Source organism: Talaromyces marneffei, chromosome 4, assembly GCF_009556855.1.
Source record: "Talaromyces marneffei chromosome 4, complete sequence".
Classification (NCBI taxonomy): Eukaryota; Fungi; Ascomycota; class Eurotiomycetes; order Eurotiales; family Trichocomaceae; genus Talaromyces; species Talaromyces marneffei.
In genome coordinates this window covers 282,585-304,552 of record NC_072351.1, presented here as the reverse complement: position 1 = coordinate 304,552, position 21,968 = coordinate 282,585, and the positions used below count along the sequence as shown (strand labels likewise).

General features: G+C 47.3%; 7 protein-coding genes across 7 annotated transcripts; 2 read left to right on the top strand and 5 right to left on the bottom strand.

Annotated features, from left to right (window-relative positions):
- Positions 1–246: 246 nt before the first annotated feature.
- EYB26_005171 (uncharacterized protein) lies at positions 247–3,345 on the bottom strand (the record flags this gene model as incomplete). The annotated part of the gene is made up of 14 exons (XM_054264461.1): positions 247–468; positions 529–635; positions 687–766; positions 825–1,006; positions 1,065–1,128; positions 1,180–1,227; positions 1,284–1,395; positions 1,448–1,658; positions 1,736–1,863; positions 1,952–2,064; positions 2,114–2,252; positions 2,305–2,318; positions 2,368–2,656; positions 2,712–3,345. 14 exons carry the CDS (start codon positions 3,343–3,345, stop codon positions 247–249), a joined length of 2,343 nt encoding a protein of 780 aa, XP_054120436.1.
- A 976-nt stretch (positions 3,346–4,321) lies between these two features.
- On the bottom strand, positions 4,322–5,787 carry EYB26_005170 (uncharacterized protein; the record flags this gene model as incomplete). Its single annotated transcript, XM_054264460.1, has 8 exons — positions 4,322–4,353; positions 4,417–4,587; positions 4,641–5,067; positions 5,118–5,375; positions 5,467–5,530; positions 5,589–5,602; positions 5,677–5,712; positions 5,776–5,787. The coding sequence occupies 8 exons, from the start codon at positions 5,785–5,787 to the stop codon at positions 4,322–4,324; spliced, it is 1,014 nt and encodes a 337-aa protein (XP_054120435.1).
- Positions 5,788–7,250: 1,463 nt separating this feature from the next.
- EYB26_005169 (uncharacterized protein) lies at positions 7,251–7,971 on the bottom strand (the record flags this gene model as incomplete). The annotated part of the gene is made up of 3 exons (XM_054264459.1): positions 7,251–7,642; positions 7,704–7,864; positions 7,958–7,971. The coding sequence occupies 3 exons, from the start codon at positions 7,969–7,971 to the stop codon at positions 7,251–7,253; spliced, it is 567 nt and encodes a 188-aa protein (XP_054120434.1).
- A 1,161-nt stretch (positions 7,972–9,132) lies between these two features.
- Positions 9,133–9,922, top strand: EYB26_005168 (uncharacterized protein; the record flags this gene model as incomplete). The annotated part of the gene is made up of 3 exons (XM_054264458.1): positions 9,133–9,234; positions 9,549–9,618; positions 9,675–9,922. The coding sequence occupies 3 exons, from the start codon at positions 9,133–9,135 to the stop codon at positions 9,920–9,922; spliced, it is 420 nt and encodes a 139-aa protein (XP_054120433.1).
- Positions 9,923–10,787: 865 nt separating this feature from the next.
- Positions 10,788–11,129, top strand: EYB26_005167 (uncharacterized protein; the record flags this gene model as incomplete). Its single annotated transcript, XM_054264457.1, has 1 exon — positions 10,788–11,129. The coding sequence occupies one exon, from the start codon at positions 10,788–10,790 to the stop codon at positions 11,127–11,129; it is 342 nt and encodes a 113-aa protein (XP_054120432.1).
- Positions 11,130–14,028: 2,899 nt separating this feature from the next.
- Positions 14,029–15,930, bottom strand: EYB26_005166 (uncharacterized protein; the record flags this gene model as incomplete). The annotated part of the gene is made up of 3 exons (XM_054264456.1): positions 14,029–14,960; positions 15,023–15,560; positions 15,616–15,930. The coding sequence occupies 3 exons, from the start codon at positions 15,928–15,930 to the stop codon at positions 14,029–14,031; spliced, it is 1,785 nt and encodes a 594-aa protein (XP_054120431.1).
- Positions 15,931–21,375: 5,445 nt separating this feature from the next.
- EYB26_005165 (uncharacterized protein) lies at positions 21,376–21,918 on the bottom strand (the record flags this gene model as incomplete). The annotated part of the gene is made up of 2 exons (XM_054264455.1): positions 21,376–21,832; positions 21,887–21,918. 2 exons carry the CDS (start codon positions 21,916–21,918, stop codon positions 21,376–21,378), a joined length of 489 nt encoding a protein of 162 aa, XP_054120430.1.
- Positions 21,919–21,968: the final 50 nt, after the last annotated feature.

Here is a 21,968-nt window from a genome sequence, read left to right as displayed (position 1 = left end):
ATCCTCCAGCCCTGGCTTGATGATTGAACAAATCATGTTTGATAGAAAACATTGAACCAAGGCTTGAATATCGTAATCATTTGATTGCGTTGTTGATTAAGGTAGCTCAAGTTAAACAGCGTGGACTCTTTCTCTCTTCCTGCGCTGCAAAATGATACACAAGACGCCTCGAATAACTTACTTGCTGTCGCGCATAACACCAATTCTCCGGTAATCACTGCCATTGCAAATTCATGGCCATGCTATTCAAGCATTGCCTTCCTCACCCTCCTCTTCCTCCGTCTCATCGCCCGTCCGTGCATTAACCCGCTCATCAATCCACGTAAGCACCTCTGGCTTATGGTGGAGAAGCATCTCATTCAGCCCAGTTTTAGGGGATCGTAACAATCGACCGTATCGCTTGGAGGGCTTGCGGCGATTTTCGTTGTGCCATACACCGTGAGTGTGGGAGACGAAGACTAGAGAATTCTATCGCCACGAATTAGTTCATGCATGTCTCGTAGAAGAGGAACTTGACTTGAGGCATACATCTTTGTACCACCGCGAGAGCCACGTCTGTGTTGGTGACGCGACAGCGCGAACGGGGTTTTCGGCGACGAAGGAGATCACGCTATTGACGCGTTGGTAGATGCTGTCTATTCAAGGATTAGCCGTGTCTGGTATACAAATCGAGAATGTAAACTCACCTCGGTTGATGAGAAGGTTAGCCACGCCATAGTACGCGTCGCCGACTCCGATGAAGAAGATATGGGTGGCTTCATTTGGTCTGTTATGCATTTAGCGTAAACTCATTATGAAAACTGTTCGAGAGATTGGCATCATACTCAATGTAATTATCCCACAAGTATCCAGCCAACTCCTCAGTCTGACTTGGACGATCAGCATCTTCCTCCTCGTATTTGCCAACGTCCGGAGTATCTGTAGTCACATATTTGGGGATGTTGACGTCGATAACGGCGTAGTTACGCTGGGTTGCCCATGCGATATAGTCCTTGACAACGTCGGCCTGCCAATAGTTAGTTGAAACGCTCTAATCAAAGATTCTGAGGGGGATCGTGGCTTACCATCCAGCAGTTGTGTGGCTCAAGTTTGTTTGTGATTGGGTGGTGTACGCCCATCATCTCAGGGCTATCCACGTTAGCACGCATGTCCTCGACGCGACGAGCAAGTGAAACTCACGGGTCATGGAATATCACGATCAGAGGCACCGCCCTGTCATAGTTGGCACTGTATAATGTCAGCCACTTCCGTATCACGAAAGAGCGAAGGAAGAATCGACCCACCTCGCGAGAACTTGATTCTCAAACGACTTTGAAATCGAGGAACGATAGATCCACAGACTAGTCAGTTTGTAGTTGTTGTAGAGTTGCTGAGCCTGATATTGACGGATGATATCTGTACTTGATCAGCTTATTGCAAGACTTCAAATTTAGACGAGCGAAAATACCATGAAATCGGTCGGTGAACAACCCCTCTTGCGTTGGGATCTTTGGATACATACAACGCCAGTACTTTGACTGGGCAGCCATGACGGTTCGCACAACCTGTACCGCAGGATTGGAGGGCGTTGTGGCCGCGAGTCGCGCGGGAGGTTCCCCCATAAGAGTCTTTGTCACTGCCAGTGCAGACTTGGAAATGGAACGGAAATTATAGCCCCCCTTGGATGTGTCAGATGGATAAATTGACTGTCGGAGAAAATCCCAAAACAAAGAGAGAGAGAGAAGAGGGTGCTCACCTCAAGACAAACGGCCACTTTCCCATTAGCCAGCGTCATCAGCATATGGGTCATGTGAGAGTAACAAGCTGGCGTCACAAAACAACCACCCAGCTCATCACCAGCTGCTGCATCAAATCCTGAGGCCACTGTTTTGTGTTAGTCTTTATGCTGGTCTTCTTCAAAGAGATTCCCTCTTTTATGACATGTCAGAAACCAACAAACGAAATGACTTACCAATTACCAAATCAGGATCAAACTCGGTTGCGATGGGCATTACAACCTGCTGAAAGGCATACATGTAATCGCCATCTCCCATTCCTTGGGATGGCCATGGTATATTGATGTTTCTGTATCTTGTTGGTTTCTAAATAGTAAGCCGGACAGAGGTTGACTTACTTTCCCAGCCCAGCAACCTCGCCAACATGATCCCAGTTCCCTTCTTTGCCTCCAGGATAGAATTTACCATCGGCATAAACATGGAGTGACATGTAGAGAACATTAGGGTCGTCGTAAAATGCTTTTTGGATACCATTTCCTGTGACAGCTAGTGAGTTTAACGCCCTCGAGGAAAGGCCCTTACTGCTTACCATGATGAACATCCCTATTCTCTCGAATCAGCATAGCCACAAGACCAGAAGAAGGAAACTTACCAATCAACAATCAGAATCTTCCGACACGCCTCCCCCAATTGACGCTGACATACTTTGGCAGCTATAGATACATTATTAAACAGACAGAACCCCATGGTCTTGTCATGCTCGGCATGATGACCAGGTGGCCGAATCACCGCAATGGCATTCTTGACTTTACGCGTAGCAACCGCCAAACACGTCTCAATGGCGCCGCCAGCTGAGAGCAGCGCAGAGGCATATGTGAGTCGATTGAAGTATATGGAATCACGAGTCTCCTCGAGCATAATCAGAGTCTCATCAGGAAGGTCTAGCAACGTCAGTCCGTGATGACTTGAAACATTCGGTGCAGGGAGATAACATACTCTGAGTATCCGACACAAACTGATAGTGCTCATCCGTATGCACCAACTCGACTTCCTCCTTGGTCGCATTCCTCGCATCAATCCTCTTTAACGGCACGGGCGCAAGCATCCTGGGTGTCGCCACAATATCTGGATCCTCAACAAGTCCTGCGCGACAAATCTCCTTGTAAATATAATAAATCCTTCGCGGATCCTCAGGATGGACTTCAGCAGCGGGGCGAACCTCGCAGTGATATCTCATTCGAATATCATAACACAGCCCTGTTGGCAGAGATGCGACTGGCAACCCCACTGCTGTCGCAGACGCAGGGTCATCGGCGGACCAGTCGGAGGTTTCTTCCATGATGCTATCCGATTCTTCGCTGGATTTCATAATGTGTAGACCCTCATCTTCGATGGATTTGGTCAAGCCTGGCATTTCTGTAGAGCCCATAGTAATGGGTGCAGGCGGCGACATCAGACCTGAAGGAAGCTTCGGCATTTCGAACAATGTCGCTGGTTGCACGCCATCGTCAGTTGGTCCTGTGCCAGCGACATTGCCTCCAAGCGTTGTAGAGGAAGGGCCTGAGGTAGATGATGGGATGTTGGTTAGAGATCCAGGATCCCGCATAACCGTATCTTCATCTCGATCCATTTCTCTGATATGTTGAATAGAAATAAACTCAAGATGGAGACGCGGGCTCGTTGTTACAGGCCGTTCGAGAGCTTTATCCCCTCATGGCCTCCCTCCCGTCGCGTTTGGCCAAGTCGATGGGTATTGATCCCTTGCCTGCTGATCACTGTCCTTCTTACACAGTCTGCCAGGCTTTCAACAACCAGTAAAGTTTGTAACAATTATAGCAGGTAACTCTTCAACAAGTAGTAACAAACAATCACACTAGACAGCAAGCGACGGTTGATACAGCAAGAGAACAAGCCAATGGCAGGAAACAGGTAACAAATAAACAATAGTCAATAAAAGACCCTTGAAAATCAAAAAGCCAAGTTCAATAATGAAAATAAAAGCTCTATTTCATTTGTTAATAAAATGTATGCATACGAGCAATCAGATGGGATGTGATAGCAAAATAGGGCAGAAACACGAGAGCTCTGTGTTAAGTAATTTGGAAGTTTGGCTGGCACGTGATAAAACATCAATACATGATACAGCCAATATTACCCATTCCATACAACATGTAATTTATTCTCCATCGATTGCTTCGAAAGAGATCAATTGACACAACAATAATATTCAGGTAATGGTATCAAATAAAAAGGAGCGTGAAAGAGGCTATCTTCTCTAGTTCCTATAGACATAACTGGTCTTCTTACCTAGGCATTGAACCAAACGAATGTTCTGAAAGTCTCAGTATCGCAGGGTAAATACGACTATACGAATTGCGAATTGACTTGAGCAAGACTGTGCAAAAACATCAATTCATTAAACTATTTATTGTCATTGGAAGAGATAATAACATTCTCGTTCTAATTTTCGGAGCACATCATAAGTTGCCAATTCGTAACTCTCATTCCAGATCAGATCAAAAATTGAAACGAGTTTCCTTCCCTTTATCTCGGGCAAGGATAGCATTCAGCATTTAGAGCATACTGCGAAGAGTGGCCGCTGATTCCTAAGCGTTGCCGTCGACCTTGGAGATGTAGACTAGATGTTGTTAGCTTGATTTTCCAAATGATTTTCCCAAGGGCCCGACTGGAGAAGACTTACCGATGAGGTCAACAACACGGCGAGAGTAACCCCACTCATTGTCGTACCAGCTGACGAGCTTGATGAAGTTGGAGTTAAGAGCGATACCAGCCTTGGCATCGAAGACGGAGCTGTTGCTGTTGCCGTTCATGTCAGTGGAGACAACGTCGTCCTCAGTGTAGCCCATGATTCCTATTCATAGTCAGTATTGTATTGTGTATTTCGAGTAGAACGGGATGACCTACCCTTGAGCTCGCCCTCGGCGTACTTCTTGACTGTGGCCTTGATCTCGTCGTAGCTGACGGGCTTCTCAGTGCGGCAGGTCAAGTCAACAACGGAGACGTTGGAGGTAGGAACACGCATGGACATTCCAGTGAGCTTTCCGTTAAGGGCAGGAATGACCTTTCCGACAGCCTTGGCGGCACCAGTGCTGCTGGGAATGATGTTCTGAGCAGCGGTACGACCACCACGCCAGTCCTTGGCGGAGGGACCATCAACGGTCTTCTGGGTAGCAGTGTAGGAGTGAATGGTGGTCATGAGACCCTCAACAAGACCCCAGTTGTCGTTGACAATCTTGGCGAGGGGAGCCAAGCAGTTGGTGGTGCAAGAAGCGTTGGAGATGATGGTGTCTGAGCTCTTGTAGGTTGTGTGGTTGACACCCATGACGAACATCTACATAGGTTAGCAACAGGCCACAGGGCCACGAAGGGGAGAGGACTGACAGGAGCATCTGCGGAAGGAGCAGAGATGACGACCTTCTTGGCGCCACCCTTCAAGTGAGCAGAGGCCTTCTCGGTGGTGGTGAAGACACCGGTGGACTCGACAATGTAAGCGGCACCAGTCTCGGACCACTTGATGTTGGCGGGGTCACGCTCCTGGTAGAACTTGACGCGCTTGCCATTGACGATGAGGTCGGAACCCTCGACCTCGATGGTGCCCTTGAACTGACCGTGCTGGGTGTCATACTTGAGCATGTAGGCCTATTAATCGTTAGTGAGTGTCGAGTAGGAAGTTTCTCGCCATGGCGAGGGGCGGATAAGACACCCGGGATGCCCGGATAAGGATACGTACAGCGTAGTGAGTCTCAATGAAGGGGTCGTTGACAGCGACAACCTCAGCATCATCGTGCTCGATGCTAGAGTCAGTCAGAATTGTGTTTCAATCAAGAGAAATGGTTTCGATCGTGAACATACACGTTGCGGAAGACCTATTCGCTCGTTGTTAGCTCGACGTCATCACTACCCAGCTGTCCTAACAGCTCCAGGATGGACAAATACTTACAATACGACCGATACGGCCGAAACCGTTGATGCCAACCTATTGCCATACCGTCAGTTGATCCTTTGGGGCCTTGTGTCGAAGGGCATTGACGCGACATACCTTGGTAACCATGATTGCGGTGATAGTAGTTTGTTTGCTGAGGAAGAAATTCGAAGCTAGTGGCGGGGTAAGCTTATCAGTGCGAGCTCTTTCTCCCCGACGAGGCAATGAAGCAGATGAAGCAAGGTGCTGTAAGAACTTACAATGAGGTGGATGGAAGTTGAATTGATGGGTGTAGAGAAGAAAGAGAAGAGAAGGAAAGGGAAAAAAAATCAGGAGATAGATTTTGTCTTAATAAGAAAGGGTGGCCTGGCGGGGTAGCTTTGACGAAAGAGGCACATTCGGTGAATGTTCTGTTGTTGACGCAACGACTGGGTCACCCACATTGCTTAGCTTAGCTTCCCAGTCTCCCTGGGGCAAACAGCTCCCGCTCTCTTTCTGTCTCACCGGGCGGCCACACTATCGATACAATAATAATACAATTTAGCCAGAATGACTTGCAGTGCTCCGTCATCTGTATTTTAAATCCCAATACTCTGTATCTAGTGATTCTATTCACATCCTCTCTCGCCAGCGTTCTCTTCGACTGCTCTCCTCCCTCGACCAATTCCGGAGGGGGTATGCCGCTTTAGATCGAACCCGTCCGGTTTCATGCCACCGGGCAAAACAGGAACGTAGCACTGTGCATAGCTTTCAGATTCTGACGACTCAGGTCGAGACTCGTGCCGACACGGCCAATAAGAAGGTCGCATTCGCTTTCATCGCAGCACGTACTGCCCTTCATCGCTTGATGGAGTTTTCCCGGCGATACGATAATTCCCAATTGATTGTCGGATAGCCTAGGCTATGCTGTGCGGTGTGCGGTTGTACCCGATCAAGGTCTGGAGTCGGATCATGATCATGGCATTGGCGATGATGATTGTGATGATATCAGATCCCAGAGTACCTGCGTAGTAGGTATGTGTAATTAAAATGGTATTACGGGCGTATTCAGACTATGGCACTGAGCGTCCACATCAGTACGGCAAACCATCATGGAGTCATGTACGTAGCAGACCCAGCTATAAAGAGTAAGGGGCCATCCGCCGGTCAACAGTATCGGACAAGCTTGCGTCCACTGGATCTGAATACATGGGTCATGCCAGAAACAAAACTTCTCATTGTCTGCTGATGATGGTCTGACTGTAGGCTGATGAGAAATGCATCAATAAATTGACGCAGAGCCACATCGTGCCGACTGCCGGTCGCATCCAGCTGTGGCAAGCATCATTACTAATGTGACATGTCACAACATCTACCTATGTGCGGAAACTCTACCGTCGAGGATCGTCCCACAATGAGCCAACTAAACCAAGGTAGAGATGAAATGTGAAATTCCATGAGCAATGGTAATTATATCATATATATTCAGGCTGCAAGCAAGAACGATCTAATACATATGCAGACCAGCATAATCCCTATATTCATGGACCATTCCCTATCGAACTATCCAAGAGCAATTGTCTAAAGAAAGATAGAAGAAGAAGAAGAAAAGCTTACTCCTCCTTGACACCACCCCGCCAGTTCTTCTCTGCATTCTCAATCGAAGCCTTGTCGCTCTTGATCTCACCCTGTCCCATACCCATGAAACCAGCAGCGGCCTTGAAGGGGCGCTGAAGATCGCCCGTGGCCGGCTTTCCTAAGACATGGATCTTGACCAAGTTGGACTCGAGCGCGCTCTTGACGGGAAGGATCGACTGGATCAAGAGGGGGTTGGTGTACTTGAAGTACAAGTGCATGACGGCCATCATGCCAACGCCCATGAGCTGGGAGCGCATCAGCTGGCGGAGCTGCTGCTTATCGTATTCCATGACGGTGGTCGTCACGGGACGCGGTTCTTCGCCGGAGCCCATCGGGGCGGGCTCAACGTATTTGAGTGTAGTCAAATCTGTCATTGATGAGTCAGCCGCCGACCTTCACATTTGGAATCCATCTCGAGGAAGATATACCCTTCTTCTTGCTGATCTTGGACTGGACATAGAGGTAGATGCCCAGAATGAGCACGTTGGACACGATGTAGAGAGCTCGGACGCCGAGGAGCACATCGGGGTTTTCGAAAGGAATCCGCTTGGAGACCTGCATCATCCCGAGGATGATGACGAGGTTGGTACTATATCGCGTAAGCATTGTTCATTCCGGTGCGATGAACGCAGTAGTCCAGGATGATCTTGGGCTGTAAGAGAAAAAGGAGACCGCAACTCACACTTGAGCAGCCATGATGAACGAGGCGAAGTATCCGGAACCCGAAAAATTAAAAGGTGGTATCAAACAGGATTAGATGACTCCTCAAAAGAAATGGACGTAGTTTCAAACGAAAGACTGGACGTGAGTTGATCTCGTTGACTCCCAAACTTAACGGAAAGACAAAATGTTCTTCGAGGAAGGAGGACACTTTGCCCGTTGCAGGAAAGCAGTCACGTGAGCCCACTATCAGTGGCAACGGCGGAGCACCGCGGACAGAGCGAACCAATAAACAGCCGCAAACCGGGGAAGCTAATCTAATCCATAGAACGATTTGGAAGCTCTACGATGGCGCCACAGATACCAGCAAACTAGTCATTTTGATACATAACAGAATCCGTGGTATGAGTGAATGGTCTTAGCAGCTGAATAAATCCACAATATAGCCAGCCCATAACGAGTCAGCAACTAGTAGTATATGGCGGATAAGATAGAGCTTCCCCCACATTTCAGCCACGGCTTGTGCACGTCACGTGATAGTGGCACGTGACGCGATTTGCTGTGCGCCGGGCACACTCTCGGATCTCCATGCCAGCGTCTCGAGGCATCTCGATCAAGAATGCAGCCAACAACATCTCAAATACCTCACTGGATTGCTAGTGAAATGTCCCTGACAGGGAATTGTGCCCTGGCGTCTCTGTCAGAATTATCCATTATGGGACTGTCGCATTATGACGAATCACCTAGCTGATCGATCATGACGGAGCGTTGGACGGCAGAGGGCTGTTCCTCAACCACACGCAATCGGACAGAACAGATCCCAGACTCCCAGCAGACGCTCTCTCCGCTTCACTAACAGACAGACGATCACTACCAGGCCAGCCATGTCAAGAGACCCTTGATCGAGCCATACCACAGCACTGGAAGAGGACACAGGGAAGACCCGGACGCGGGCGCACGCTGATTGGCCGAACCGAGGAACAGGCTCCAACGCAGCACCAGCCTCCTCAGACAAATTGGTACTTCTCCAACAAAAACAAGCCAGACAAAAAAATCCCCCGACAACGCGCGCGCTATCACCAATTCTTACCCGCTCAACACCACACACCACCATCCACACGTCTCTTTATCACCACGCCCATCGCGATTCTAATCTATTACTCAACACATACTCTACTCGACTTGAAATAAGAAAAAATGGCTGGCGGTAAAGGAAAGTCCATCGGTGGAAAAGGTGCCCCTGGCAAGGATGCGGCGGGGAAAACTCAGAAATCTCACAGCGCAAAGGCTGGCTTGCAGGTTAGTTAGTTTGTCATTTTTTATGTTATTGGTGATTTGGAAATCGCTTTTACACCTTATTTTGATTTCCTTTGCGATGTTATTGTTATGCGACACGGATACAGCGATGAAACATGTGCAAGCCGTCGACTTTTACGCGTCGAGTCGATGCGCCTGATTTTGATGTTTGTTCTTTTATTTCGCCAAAAAAAGAGTCCTTGGAGACTTCATGTTTAGTATTATTTGTCGCGTGTATTGGTCGAATAGCTGGGGCTTTTTTGCGATTACTTTGTCTGGTCAAATTCAACCATGCTGATACCTACCAACTCAAACAGTTCCCCTGCGGTCGTGTGAAGCGTTTCCTCAAGAACAACACACAAAATAAGATGCGCGTCGGTGCCAAAGGTATGGTCGAACGCCTGTGAAACTTTCACTACAAAGATGACTAATAACACGCGTAGCTGCCGTCTATGTCACAGCCGTTCTCGAATACCTCACTGCCGAAGTCCTCGAATTGGCAGGCAACGCCGCCAAGGATCTCAAAGTCAAGCGTATCACACCGCGTCACTTGCAACTCGCCATCCGTGGTGACGAGGAACTCGACACTCTGATTCGCGCCACTATCGCTTATGGTGGTGTTTTGCCTCGTATCAACCGTGCGTTGTTGCTCAAGGTCGAACAAAAGAAGAAGGGCAAGGTCGATGCTTAAATATTTTCTTTCACTTTTTCTCCTTTTATCCGACTTTCCGACGTCTTCACGAATCAATCGAGCTGGACTTGTACACTTATCGACTGACGATATCGACACGACAAGAGGTGGAACAGCAGCTCTATATTGTTTCTTACCACTCCTCATCCGACCACTCTTCTGATTGATTGATTGATTGATTGATTGATTGATTGATTACCCTTGGGTTTGGGTTCTGTTTTAATGTTGCGCTTTTTGGTTTCTGCTGTTTCACTTTGATTTGATCAAGGGCGGTGTTTACGTATCGGGTTCTATTCATTTTCTTCTGTTTCTAATATCCTCGACTCTGTTACTATTGTGAAAAGTGGTTGTTGATTCATTTTTCATTTTCTATTTCTCCTTGGTCGAGGAGACTATACAGAGATGGGGGATAAGATTGGTTGGCTGCGCGTGTGTGCGTATAAATTGTTCTTAAGGAATACAAACTGTATCTGTTGTACTCTCCTACAAACTATGACTATAGCAGGGCAACTATGTAGCCTGGCTTCGATCCTCAACCTCAAAGGCTTCCTCATCTGCAAATACCGCGCCAGAGCCGTATACGACAGATTAGTCTCCTTCCCATCCCACAGCCTCATCCACGCCTCATCAACACCCAGAAAACTATGTCGTGCTGCCAGTAGTAAGGTTGCACCCACTGTACTCGAGAGATCAGCCTCGCTCCTTTGTCGTAGCAACAATATTATACGTGGCCGACATACTAACTAGTACCTGAAGTTATCTTTTTATCTCAATCCATAGTTTTCGTACGTTGAGAAGACATCTGTAAAACCAGCCAACCGAATATACTCTACTTGTTTTCCGTTTTACATGGGGGTTTCTGGCGATGGTGAAAGAGTTCTTCAATACATTTCCCACTACCAAGAATCTAGTAGCCGATTCAAAGAAGACATCCAAAAGCCCGCAAATTATCAAGGACTACCAGAAAGCGCTTTCTAGCCCAGACCCAACTTCGCTGGATGACGTCAGACGTGACTTGATGGAAGGAGTAACAGGGATTTTGATCAAGAATGGCGAGTTGGATGACAGCACAGCACAGCAGTGGAATTCAAACTCTGCAGGTCAACTGGTGCCTTATAGTAGCCGCAGAAGTTCAATCGCATGCCTCTATGCATCTGCTCAATGGATTGTAATTCTGGCCGTTTGGTCTCCTCTCGGCTTCCGTTGAAGCCTTGAGAGGGGAAAATCTATATTCCCTTTTAACAAAGAATAGTGATGCGGATACTGGCTTGGTGAGATCTATATTCCTCCAGATGTCGCCTCAACATAACATACACACACACATATACCTGGGTATAGATATATATATATATACGATAGGACTTCTTGAAGTTCTACTGGAGACACTTTCAAAGCTGATGGCCTATTTCACCTAAGCGAAAATATAGACCTAGCCTTGAGATCCAACCTGAGTTACAGCAAATCCTCAAATTGGGAATTCTCAGCCAAGTTACATGTATCGTACGACCCAGACGTTGACAAGGCAACGACAGATTAGGTCACTTTGCGTCTTCATTCGCTGCCGATTTAGAATCTTTGTTCCCGCCGTTTTTGTTGGAGCTGGAATTGGATGTGGATAAAGACTCAGGAATAGATTTGCCATGGAAGTACATCAGGAATTGATGGTATTCATGCAGATCCGGTTGACCCTGTTCTGCATACATCCAGCTCCCATTTCATTGTTAATAACAACTCTTTTGGAACTCCGTGTCTCATTTTGGCCTACGATTTCTATATGAAGTCTAAGGCGAAAGATGACAAGAATGTATCGACATCAACTAACGAGAATGATACGGAGGACAATGAAGCAAAATCTGCAACAAACGGGGCCGGGCTGGAACTTGCTTATAAAGATGGGAACATCGTTATTTCTCTCGACACATCTATTTCCCTCGGCCCCGTGACCGCCACATTGAATTTATTCCCCATATCCGTTCCTGCCAATAAGCTTACCAAGTTGGAGGCCGTAGACATTGTTTCCATAGAAAGCATTGGACTATCGTTCAGCAAACATCCGGTGTCAATGTCTGGCCTGCTCATCAAGGGACCCGACTGTTCGGCTGGAGGGGCGTCCATCGACTGTGACCCGTATGTATTCATGGTTGGAGGACTATATCAATATTTTCAACCACGAGGTGCGCAGCATATACCAAAAAGGTTGGAACGGTATTTGTCTTTGCCCGTCTGAATAGTTCGTTAGTCGAGCTTGAGTTTGCGATCATCTCCAAAGGCACAGGTGGATTCGGCCCACAACGACGCCATAACTTTACCAAACGTGGGTAATGTGACGCAGTTCCCATTTTTGCAAGATTCAGGCGATAGTTCGCTTGATGCCCTCGACAGCTGCTTGAGCCCGACTCCTATTACCTGGCCTTCACTCGCCGAAGGACAGTTCTGGCTAGCTACGGGGTTGACATGTACTGCCTTTCAAGTACTCAATATCCAGGCAGTGGCAACTGTATCCTGGAGAAACCAAGGTCCAAAACTGGATGTATTTGCCGATTGTGTTGCCAAATGTCTAATCGTAGCTAGGAATCATGATGAGTTGTTCTTACTGATGGAACTTGGTATCATTGCCGCCATTGGTGTCGGTGGGATCGGGTTAGTGAGCTTTAATGAAGTGGATTTTTTTCTTCTATTGAAAAAATATGTTCCTAAGTAATACAATTGATTACATAGAAACATTGCATAGTCATCTAAGGTCAATATAGTACTTGACTATAGAGCATAAATGGCACCTGGTGAGGAAAGGACGATTATGTTCGAAGGAAGCCCTAATTGCCTATCTGGGCAAGTCTCCACCATCTGCTTGTCAAGAGCTTCGCGCAGGGCCTCAAACATGGGATGGAAATGAGAACAATATCAAAGCTTATGAGCAACTTCGGAGATTATTGAAATGTAATTTCCAAGTCAATGCTATCAGAATTGGTACTCTACTAAACTAACCTAGCACACCTCAACATAAACAATCAAACAAACCACGCCCTACCTAGCCCGGCCCACTCAGAAACACACGAATCAAACACGACCCGACAAAACAGAAAAAGAAATGCCAAACAACCTACCCACCAAAGCCAGTTGCATAGAGCGGAATCGTTGTGTTCAAGGGAGATAGATAGTAAGTGGAACTGACGTGATGCAGAGACAAAACAACACAACAGAATAGAACGCGGAACACCAACAGAAACAGACAGATAGACAGCATCAAATTGATAATCAAACTGGTAAAATTTGAGAACAATGCTGGAATTCTCGGTAGATTTAAATGTAATAGGGACTTTTTCGACAGTTTTCTTTCGGCTTATAGTCCTGCTCGACTAGTCGAAAATAGCCCGACTCGCTCGCTGGAAAATACCTCGTCGTTTTTGGATATCTTTCTCTTCTCAAAGTCATATTGCTCATTTCAACCTCGTGTGCATGGGCCATTTCATCGATGTCATTTGCCCCATTTTCTCATGATCATTTCAGTCATCGATCGTTATAACGCTCAAACCAAGTGCTCTCGCTCATGCTGATGCTTCGCTTTTGTTTCGTTCACTCTCGCTCACCCTTGTCATGCCATATATCGGTACCATGCATTATTCAATCTTATCAAATATCATTCAAACTCGAATTTGCTCAGTCGTTTGCGTCGTCCAATCATGTTCATAATCTGTTCATGCTGGGCTGCCCCAAGGAGAATATATCTAAAACATGAAGAAGAATAATAATAATAACAACCATAGTGGTAACACGCGACAAGGGGGGAAAGTAATAAAAAATCAAAGTGAATAGATAGATAGGATTATGAGCTCATCGCAGGAAAAAAAAAACAATAGCATATTTTCTCTTCGGATTCTTTCTTCTTCGAGTCATCTCGTCGTCCATCATCGAATCGTTATATTGAAAACAAGTCTGGCATATAATAGCGGAGACTTTCGTGTCAAATTACAATTGTCGTAATCATTTCCTCGCCCCAAAACTTCTTGTGTGATATATTTTTTGTCATTCTCTTGAAACATTTGCACTTGCATGTCGTCTGAATCTTGACCTCGCTCTAGTCATAATCCAGTCATGATTTCTCCACCTTACTCAACAATAATCTCCACACCAGATCCCGTACGAAGTTCGTCGCTACCGCGTGACTGGTGGCCGTTTTGGCGTCTGAATCCGGAGCCGCGTTCAGGAGCGGGTCCTCGAGGTTGCCGCATAGGAAGACGTTCCTGAGACTGGTTGTCAAATCCTACCCCGATAGACCGGTTGCTGCCAATGGCTCCAGCTGGCGCACCTTGGTTATCCTGCTCCCAAGAAAACATTCCGCGCAAGCGCCTTGGACTACCAGCGGGACCGCCGAGACTCGTACCGAGGGAAAGACCACCAAGACTGTTGACGAGAAGTCCATCATCTCGCTGAAGGCCAAGGGAGGCACCAGATGGCGTGGGGGTCAGAGTAGGAGTGTTGGATGTTCCACTGGCAGTACCATCATATTGCTGCTGAAGGCGTGCGCCATTGGTCTGAAGTGTAGCGGGAAAGCTTGCAGACGATGGTACGGGAGACGGTGTGTAGGAGCGCAAGTCGGCGAACGACTTGGCTGCACGCAAGTTCTGTGGGTTACCGAATCCGCCGGGAGATTCTAAAACACCTAGGAAACCTGATGTTTGTCCACGAATGGTACTGAACGGACCGGGTCCTTCGCTGCGAGACTCGCTGAAATCGATAGTCGCAGCGCGGTTCAGGCCACGACGAGATGCTTCGGCGGCGTGGACGGTTGCAGGAATCGAGGACAAGGGCGGGCTGACGTTAGAGCCAGGAGGCGCGCGAAAGACATGCACTTGGCGTTGCTCTCCAGTGCCACGCGACGCATGACTCAAGCCCATGTTATGTGCAAGAGTGTGCACCGTTCGACGCTGAACTGGCGTGAGGTTGGATGGGAATATAAGAGCTTCACGGCCCATGTCTTCCTTGAACAAGAGCATCTGCGAGTAGAATTGCAAGGTCTGGCTATCGTTCAAATCGACGTCTAATGTAATGTTAGTTCACAATTCAGGAAACAAAAACAAATTGGGTAGGATCGAAATATACCAAGCTTTGGCCCGCGTTGCGAGACCGGTGAAGGCGATGTAGCGGGGATATGCGAGGCCAATGAAGACATGGAGCTCTGTGTCTGCAACTGGGATGCAGCAATAGGTCGGTGTTGCTCTTCAAGCTGTCCACGACGTTCTCGCTTTTCTCTCTCGATACGTTCACGTTCTTGTAGCGGAAGCATCTTCTTGTATTCAACGCGCAGTTTGCGACCCTGTAATTCGAAGTGGTTGAGCATATCAATCACGGTAGCAGTTTCCTCGGCGGATGTAAAGTTGGCGAAAGCAAGGCCACGGAAAACGCCGTTATCAAAGTGGTAATTAAAGGCGTATGGAAGGGGAAGATTCATCTCGGTCATTAATTGCACAAGCTGTTCCTTCTTGACTGCGAACGGAATATTCTTGATTACGATCGCAGTAGGAATCAACTCATCGTCACCATCCTGGCTGGAAGAAGATTGCATTTGGGTGCCAGCAAGCGGACCAGGGGCCAAGCCGGACAGGGACGGAGGAACACCAGGTTGTTGATCGAGCCAAGGCTACGTACGTGTCAGTGTCATTACCCATTGAACAAGCGACTTCTCAAAGACTTACTGTTGGGAGTCCAGTCCTGCCTCGTGAAGGCTTCATTCTACCGGTGGCGGAGCCGAGTCCAGCAAGAGAATGTCCACCGGCAAATCCGTTGGGATTCCAGGTTTGCGAGCCGGAAAGTTCATAAGCGTAATTTGTGCTACCGTGTAGCGGATTGAGTCGATCAAGCCGAGAGGTGTCATATCTCGCTAGCGGATCATCATAAGGATTCGTGGGCATCGGACCGTACGCGTCAAACTGGCGTGATGGCTGCCTGTGGAGTGTTTGTGGATGGCGTTGCGATCCAGGCGATCGCGATGAAGAGTTGTCGTGATACATGGTGTCAGTCGAGTCGAGTTGGGGAGTAAAACACGAGACACGAGCTGACTAGTCAGATTCGGGAGGGGAAGGAAAATGAAAATAAAGAATTCCGATTAAATGACCATAGGCGCAGGTTACCACAAGTGAATGAGTAATGGCCGAGTTCCAAGTGTACCGCGACACTGACAAGTGGTGTTTGGAGTTGAAGTGAAGAATTACCGACGAGACGGGTGGGCGCTGAAGACAAAAAGTGGGTTGGACTGGCGATTTGTTGGTTGATGCGGGATCGGATCGAATATTATTTATTGTGTCCAAGGGATCGCGCGAGGTAAGGATACAAAAAATCCCGCTCACTAAATATCCGAAGGCTTATACTTGGCCGGTCCAAAGATATAGTAGGCGAGAAAATACAGCGAAAATATAAAATAAAATAGAAGAACAATCGTTATCGCAGGAGTAAACAGAGAATGCTGAATTAGGTGGTGGCACTCTCTTCCCTCACGGTTGAATTTTTCGCTGGTGGCCGGAGTGGATCGGTCAATAACAACAATACGACGACAGACAAGGAGAAAGAAGGGAGGAGAAGGTGGGCGAGGAAGGAAAAGAGGAGAGAAGTGAAAAATCACTCAGTTCCCCAGGGCATCGAGAAGAAACAGGATAGAGAGAAGGGGAAAAAGAAGACGATAGACAGGAAGGGGAGAAGTGAGGATACAAAAGAGAGAAGAAGAGGAAGAGCGAGAAGGAAGGAGCGAGCGAGAGAGGGGACTGAAGAGGGAAAGAAGGAAAGGGCGGCAGCCACTGAAAGGCGGTGATTGTTGACTAAGGGCCGCCAGTGTGGGGTGCGCTTTCTCCTTATTCACCACTACGACGGTGCCACCATACTACAGCAGGACACCTTGATCTCTGCGTCTTACTTCGGTTGCTGTCTTATACCGAACTGTGCAGGGGATCTCTTGGGGTGTGTCGGCAGAAGCTCAAGTCCGCGGCGCAAGGTCAGAAGAAGATTCAATCCAAGTGTCGCCGTTCAATACACCAGTGGTCATCACTCATCGTTCTGTCTCACTGACGCCAACTGAACACCATTATAGTGACAAAGGAGCTCCCATTCCCTCATTTGACTATTAAAACTATTCTGCTATGGGGCCGGTTGGCTTTATCAAGATTGTTCTCAGTACTTACATAGTAATGCTCGCGACTCGACCGCGATACTCTAATGTTCGACTTGTAACTACTACCTGCTTAAGATATGAGCAATGAGTCATTCGCCTTTTGTCTCATATTCTGGAAACAGAAAAAAGAAAAAGAAAGCCAATACAATACTACATACAATGATTCTAGTCTTGCATGCCATCTGGCACTATACTACTACATAGTACACTATAACATACGACTCAATCTCCGGGAACATGGGCCGCCCCGTGCAAGCGCCGGTCCGCCTCGGCCGGATGAACGTCCCTAACTTTTAGCATGTCTCCTTCCATTCAAGATTCCTGGTTTCTCTCCCTTGATTTGCTGTTCACCAGCCTCGCCTCCTCTTAGTTGCAACTATGCAAACTCAATCAATATTTAATCGGGTCCAACGGTTTGTTCGTTGGTTGTCGCTTGCGGCTTGTCCCAAGTTCCAACCTTCTGGAATTCGGAATGAGGACCAGCCAGTGGAGCACGAGACCTGAATGGAGAATCACCCAGTTTCAAGTTTTAGGACAGCCCTTTCTGGTCATGCTCCTGAGTCGTCCTGACTCCTCAGTGCTACGTACGTCAGACTTGGCCACTTTACGTACTAATCTCCCAGGGAGTAACTACTGATCAGGCAAATACGAGACACGCTCGGCCATAGTTATAATTGCGCATACTTGGTCCTACCTTTTTTTTCTGAATCGGGGACTAATGTGCTCTTCAGAGTGGACCGAAGACCCCAGCAACGAACGCTCCAGCGATCTGCTGAATCGACTTCCTTAATTAAGGGGCAGGTTGGTTCTAGAAGCAAATTCGAGTCTTCAAAGTGTCAATCGACCCTTTGCCACCGTGCCACGACCCGTAAGTAGTTAGACTACCACGGACAAAGCTATTATTGTCGATACGAGCAAAACGCGATTCACATTGGCTATCGCTTCTGAAACAAGACTCTTACCGGCAGTCTTAGGCTCTGCCGTGGGAGGATCAAGGTTATGTCCGGTTGCTCTTGTGTCATCTGGTATCCTGGTGGTCATTCCTGCGAGCCACATGATTCGATGCAGTGCAGTGATTCGCGCGCACACTCGATGGTCGCGCTAAGATAATAGCTTATCAAATCAATCTTGATGATGATGATGATGATATGGAAGATAGTCTTCCAAAGTTCGAATATCGAATATCTCTGTGTACTCGGTATGAAGTGAAACCCATGAAGAAGAGGGTCCAAACTTTCTAAGCCAAAAGGAGACTCCCACTACGTTAATCTATATTAGGCTTAGTGCCATACAACATCCAATAGTCGGGCGATCCGGGCATCTCTGGCCTTTTTTGCCAAAGAAACTCTCTCTCGGAACTTGGACACTGAACACGCGACAAAGACGCAACGACGAGACCTCAGTCGAGTCTGAGTGTTCTTTATCTCCATAGCTATGACCAATTCTATCTAGTTTACTAGTTATATTGCTCCGCCTGTTACCTAAACCCCTTTCTAATCTTGCAAGATGCATCCTCGCTACCCTCCTGCCAGGTCTCGCATACTACGATGGTTGATCTCATGACTGGATTTTCAGGTCATATGAATCCCATGCTACACACCACCTCAAGCAACGTGCAGCTATACGTACCCTACAGTACTTATGACCACATTGATCGTGTTGTAGTCAGCAAAATCCCGCCATCTCCTCTTGCCGCTCGACTAGCTCAAAGTGTGGAGGCACCATCCGGACCCTCTGCTGTGGCGAAGTCAACTCTACGTCGAACATTGGTCGCATTATTCCCCCTTATTTTTCTTCTTCTGCTCCGTGACGCCGTCGCTAAAACTTCGTCTTAGACCCCCGGCTCTTAGCAAAAAGCAACCAAAAAATGAGGCTGAGCCGTGGGTCATTGCTTCATTTTATTACTGTTGCATCTCCACAGTGGCTTACGCAGCCATACTCCGTATGCTACAGCTTCTAGCTGCCGATATTGGTGTCTAGGAGGCAATGCGTCGGTTGGTTCAAAGTGAGTGAAGGGTCAACACCATCAATGTTGCGGAGATGCCATAGCCGGCACGTGGACGCACCGCTGCCACCAGTCTATCGTCATCAGTGGTTACAAAGTACCAATGATTCATATAGTTCATTACGGCTGTTGGGATGTGATACCACGGGCCTCTTTCACGATATCACAATTGCCACAGAATACTTCGTAATTGTACTCCTTTTCAGAATCGATCCAGAAGGCCCTGTCTGCGTACGCCACAAACGCCTCTACCGATGCGAAAGAGTCCCATCTGAAGGACTACTGACCAATAGGCAGTGAGGGCACTAACCTCATTACATGAGCGGATCGAGCTGTGCCTGACTCGATATTACCGCGTGGTCCCTTCACCGGACGATGACAATGGTGTCCGGATGGCCCGAATAAAGGGGCATCCGTAAAATTCTGTTCTTTGCCATTTTAGGATTCATCTCCCTAGTTTGTTGCTTCTCCGTGGTTAGATGCTCCGTATAGGTAGCCCAGGGTCTTTTACAGCCGCTAAATTATGTATCATGGCATGGTCCCATGGCAGAGATATTAAAGAGAATAGCAGAATATTCTATTTCTCACAAACTACCATGCCTACATAAGAAGAGAACCGTTAATTCGAGAGCCTAATGTAATGGAACTCTTGGTGAAGAGCCGGGTGCCAAGGATCGTGAGCAGTAGTAGATATATCAGTTGTACGCTTCCCTTCGGGGATGATGATTCTTAATGGAGCGTTCTCTACGTTCTTCTTTCTGTTATTAACTAGAGTCTATCTGACAGACGATATTTTACAGCTATCCCGGATGCGGTTGTTGCAGCGCATAAATCCAATCGGCTGCTCTCATTGGATATCAACCGGTCCTCATCACAAGGATTTGCCAAGAGAACTCCTTACTAAATTAGCGTCCACAGTCTTACTGTTACGAAACCAATCACCTGCATATGCTACGCGATATAAGAAACAGACCGGAAGGAACGATTGGACAACAGAAACGGAAAACCCAAGAAAGATAATTGGACTACAGAAATCACGTGACCAAAGATATACTCGAAACCACAAAGACACCGATAAGATACGAAGTATATCTTATGAAGGAACGTGATTGGATAGTATATTATATACTTGCTATGGGATACTCAGGAATGAGTATAAAGTATATAATATAAAATATACGGAACAGGGAGGACTGGATATATAAGGACACTCATTCACCATCATGTATTTAGTTCTTCATAGCTCTTTAATCTAAGTCACTTGATATTAGACTTTGACAGTGAGAGTCAGCAAGGCATTCTAACTCGTATGGGCACCAGGCTGTACGGGGGATCTCTTCTATCTTAGTTACGCTCAGACTTCCAGATACCAGTTCGACTATTGTTACTTTGTTTACTCAAGCCACTCCATCGACGACAACTTAGGAACCTTTGTGTGGTTCAACCAAGCCTAGCGTACCTCGACACAACACTGTTTAACTAAGGTGGATCCAGGTCCGTGACACTTACACATAATTATGTATGGCAACCTATGTCCAATAGTTTCCCTTCAGATAGACACACAAGACACACAAGACACACAGAATACGATACGTTACACGTTCCCACTTTATTTCTCACTATCTAACTTAGGGGTAAACTATATTAGCTTCGGAATCACTAGTAGTCACGTGATGTCTTAACACCTAAATACTATATTGATGAACCACGACTGTCCCAACGCCAAGCTTCTTTCAAAAGTTGCTCCGTAGAGTACGTTGACCCGGTGTGTTCGTCTTTCAAGCTTAACGAGCGTAAAAGGGGAGAAACGATTGTGGTCGATGTTCTTCCTACAGTGCGTCAAAGGCAATGAGTTCCTCATAGCAAGAAACTCGCTCGAGGGACGCCATACCTGCTGCTGGGACGTCCGTGTCAGATCCAAGTACGTAGTACCGCAGGGCTTCGGCGCAATGTATAACCCAGTGGTCAACCCATACATAATCATTGGTCGGTTTGGATGAGCGGTACCGCTCACATGAATTGCAGTTTGGGAAATGCGGTTAGGATATCTTGACGGAGTGCAATCCAATACGCAGGATGGCGAATACCGCAATCTGAGGGCGCAGCAGTGATGCTGGCTAGAGCATTAAGGAATGATTGCATGCCACAAAGTCTTTCTTCGCCTTTGCCATTGAATGACATTGCCAGGTTAAGCCATATCAAAATATCGATGTATAAAATCCCAAGGCATTCGCTCCAGGCTTCTCTCGACGTTCCATGCATCACATCGCGACGTGAATGACAGATGGGTCAGATTTCAGTATTCATTGAATACCCATGCTCAGCCATATACGCGGCCAATTTTACATCCTCTTCCTCCAGGTTGAGATCTCCACTCTCAGGCAGAAACCAATACACAATCATACCAAGAACACCAACACCACCAGCAAGATAGAATATGGAACTTTTGCCTGCAGCCTGTTCCAGCGGAGTAAAACATTCAGTCCCTATGGCGGCTCCGGTTCGACCAAAAGCAGTGGAAACACTGTAGCCCATTCCCCTCATAGCAGTTGGAAATGCTTCAGAACTGATTAGGCCGATGGTTACCCCGGGGCCCATGTGACCAAAGGCTTGCAGTAGGCCGTAGAGAACAACAAAGGCGGCAATATGTTCTGACAATTGTGAATAAGTGCCACCGATAATGAAGCCCAAGATCACATATCCACCAAACCCAATGATACCGGTATACCGCCGGCCAACGACATTGCTAAAGCCAAGCGCCAATCACAACACCAGGAACTGGAAGCACTGCCAAAATCACCTGCCAAATTGCAGCGATTTGGATATTGCCATCTCTCACCAATGATGAAATAATAGTGCCTGACATGATGCCATTGGGAAAG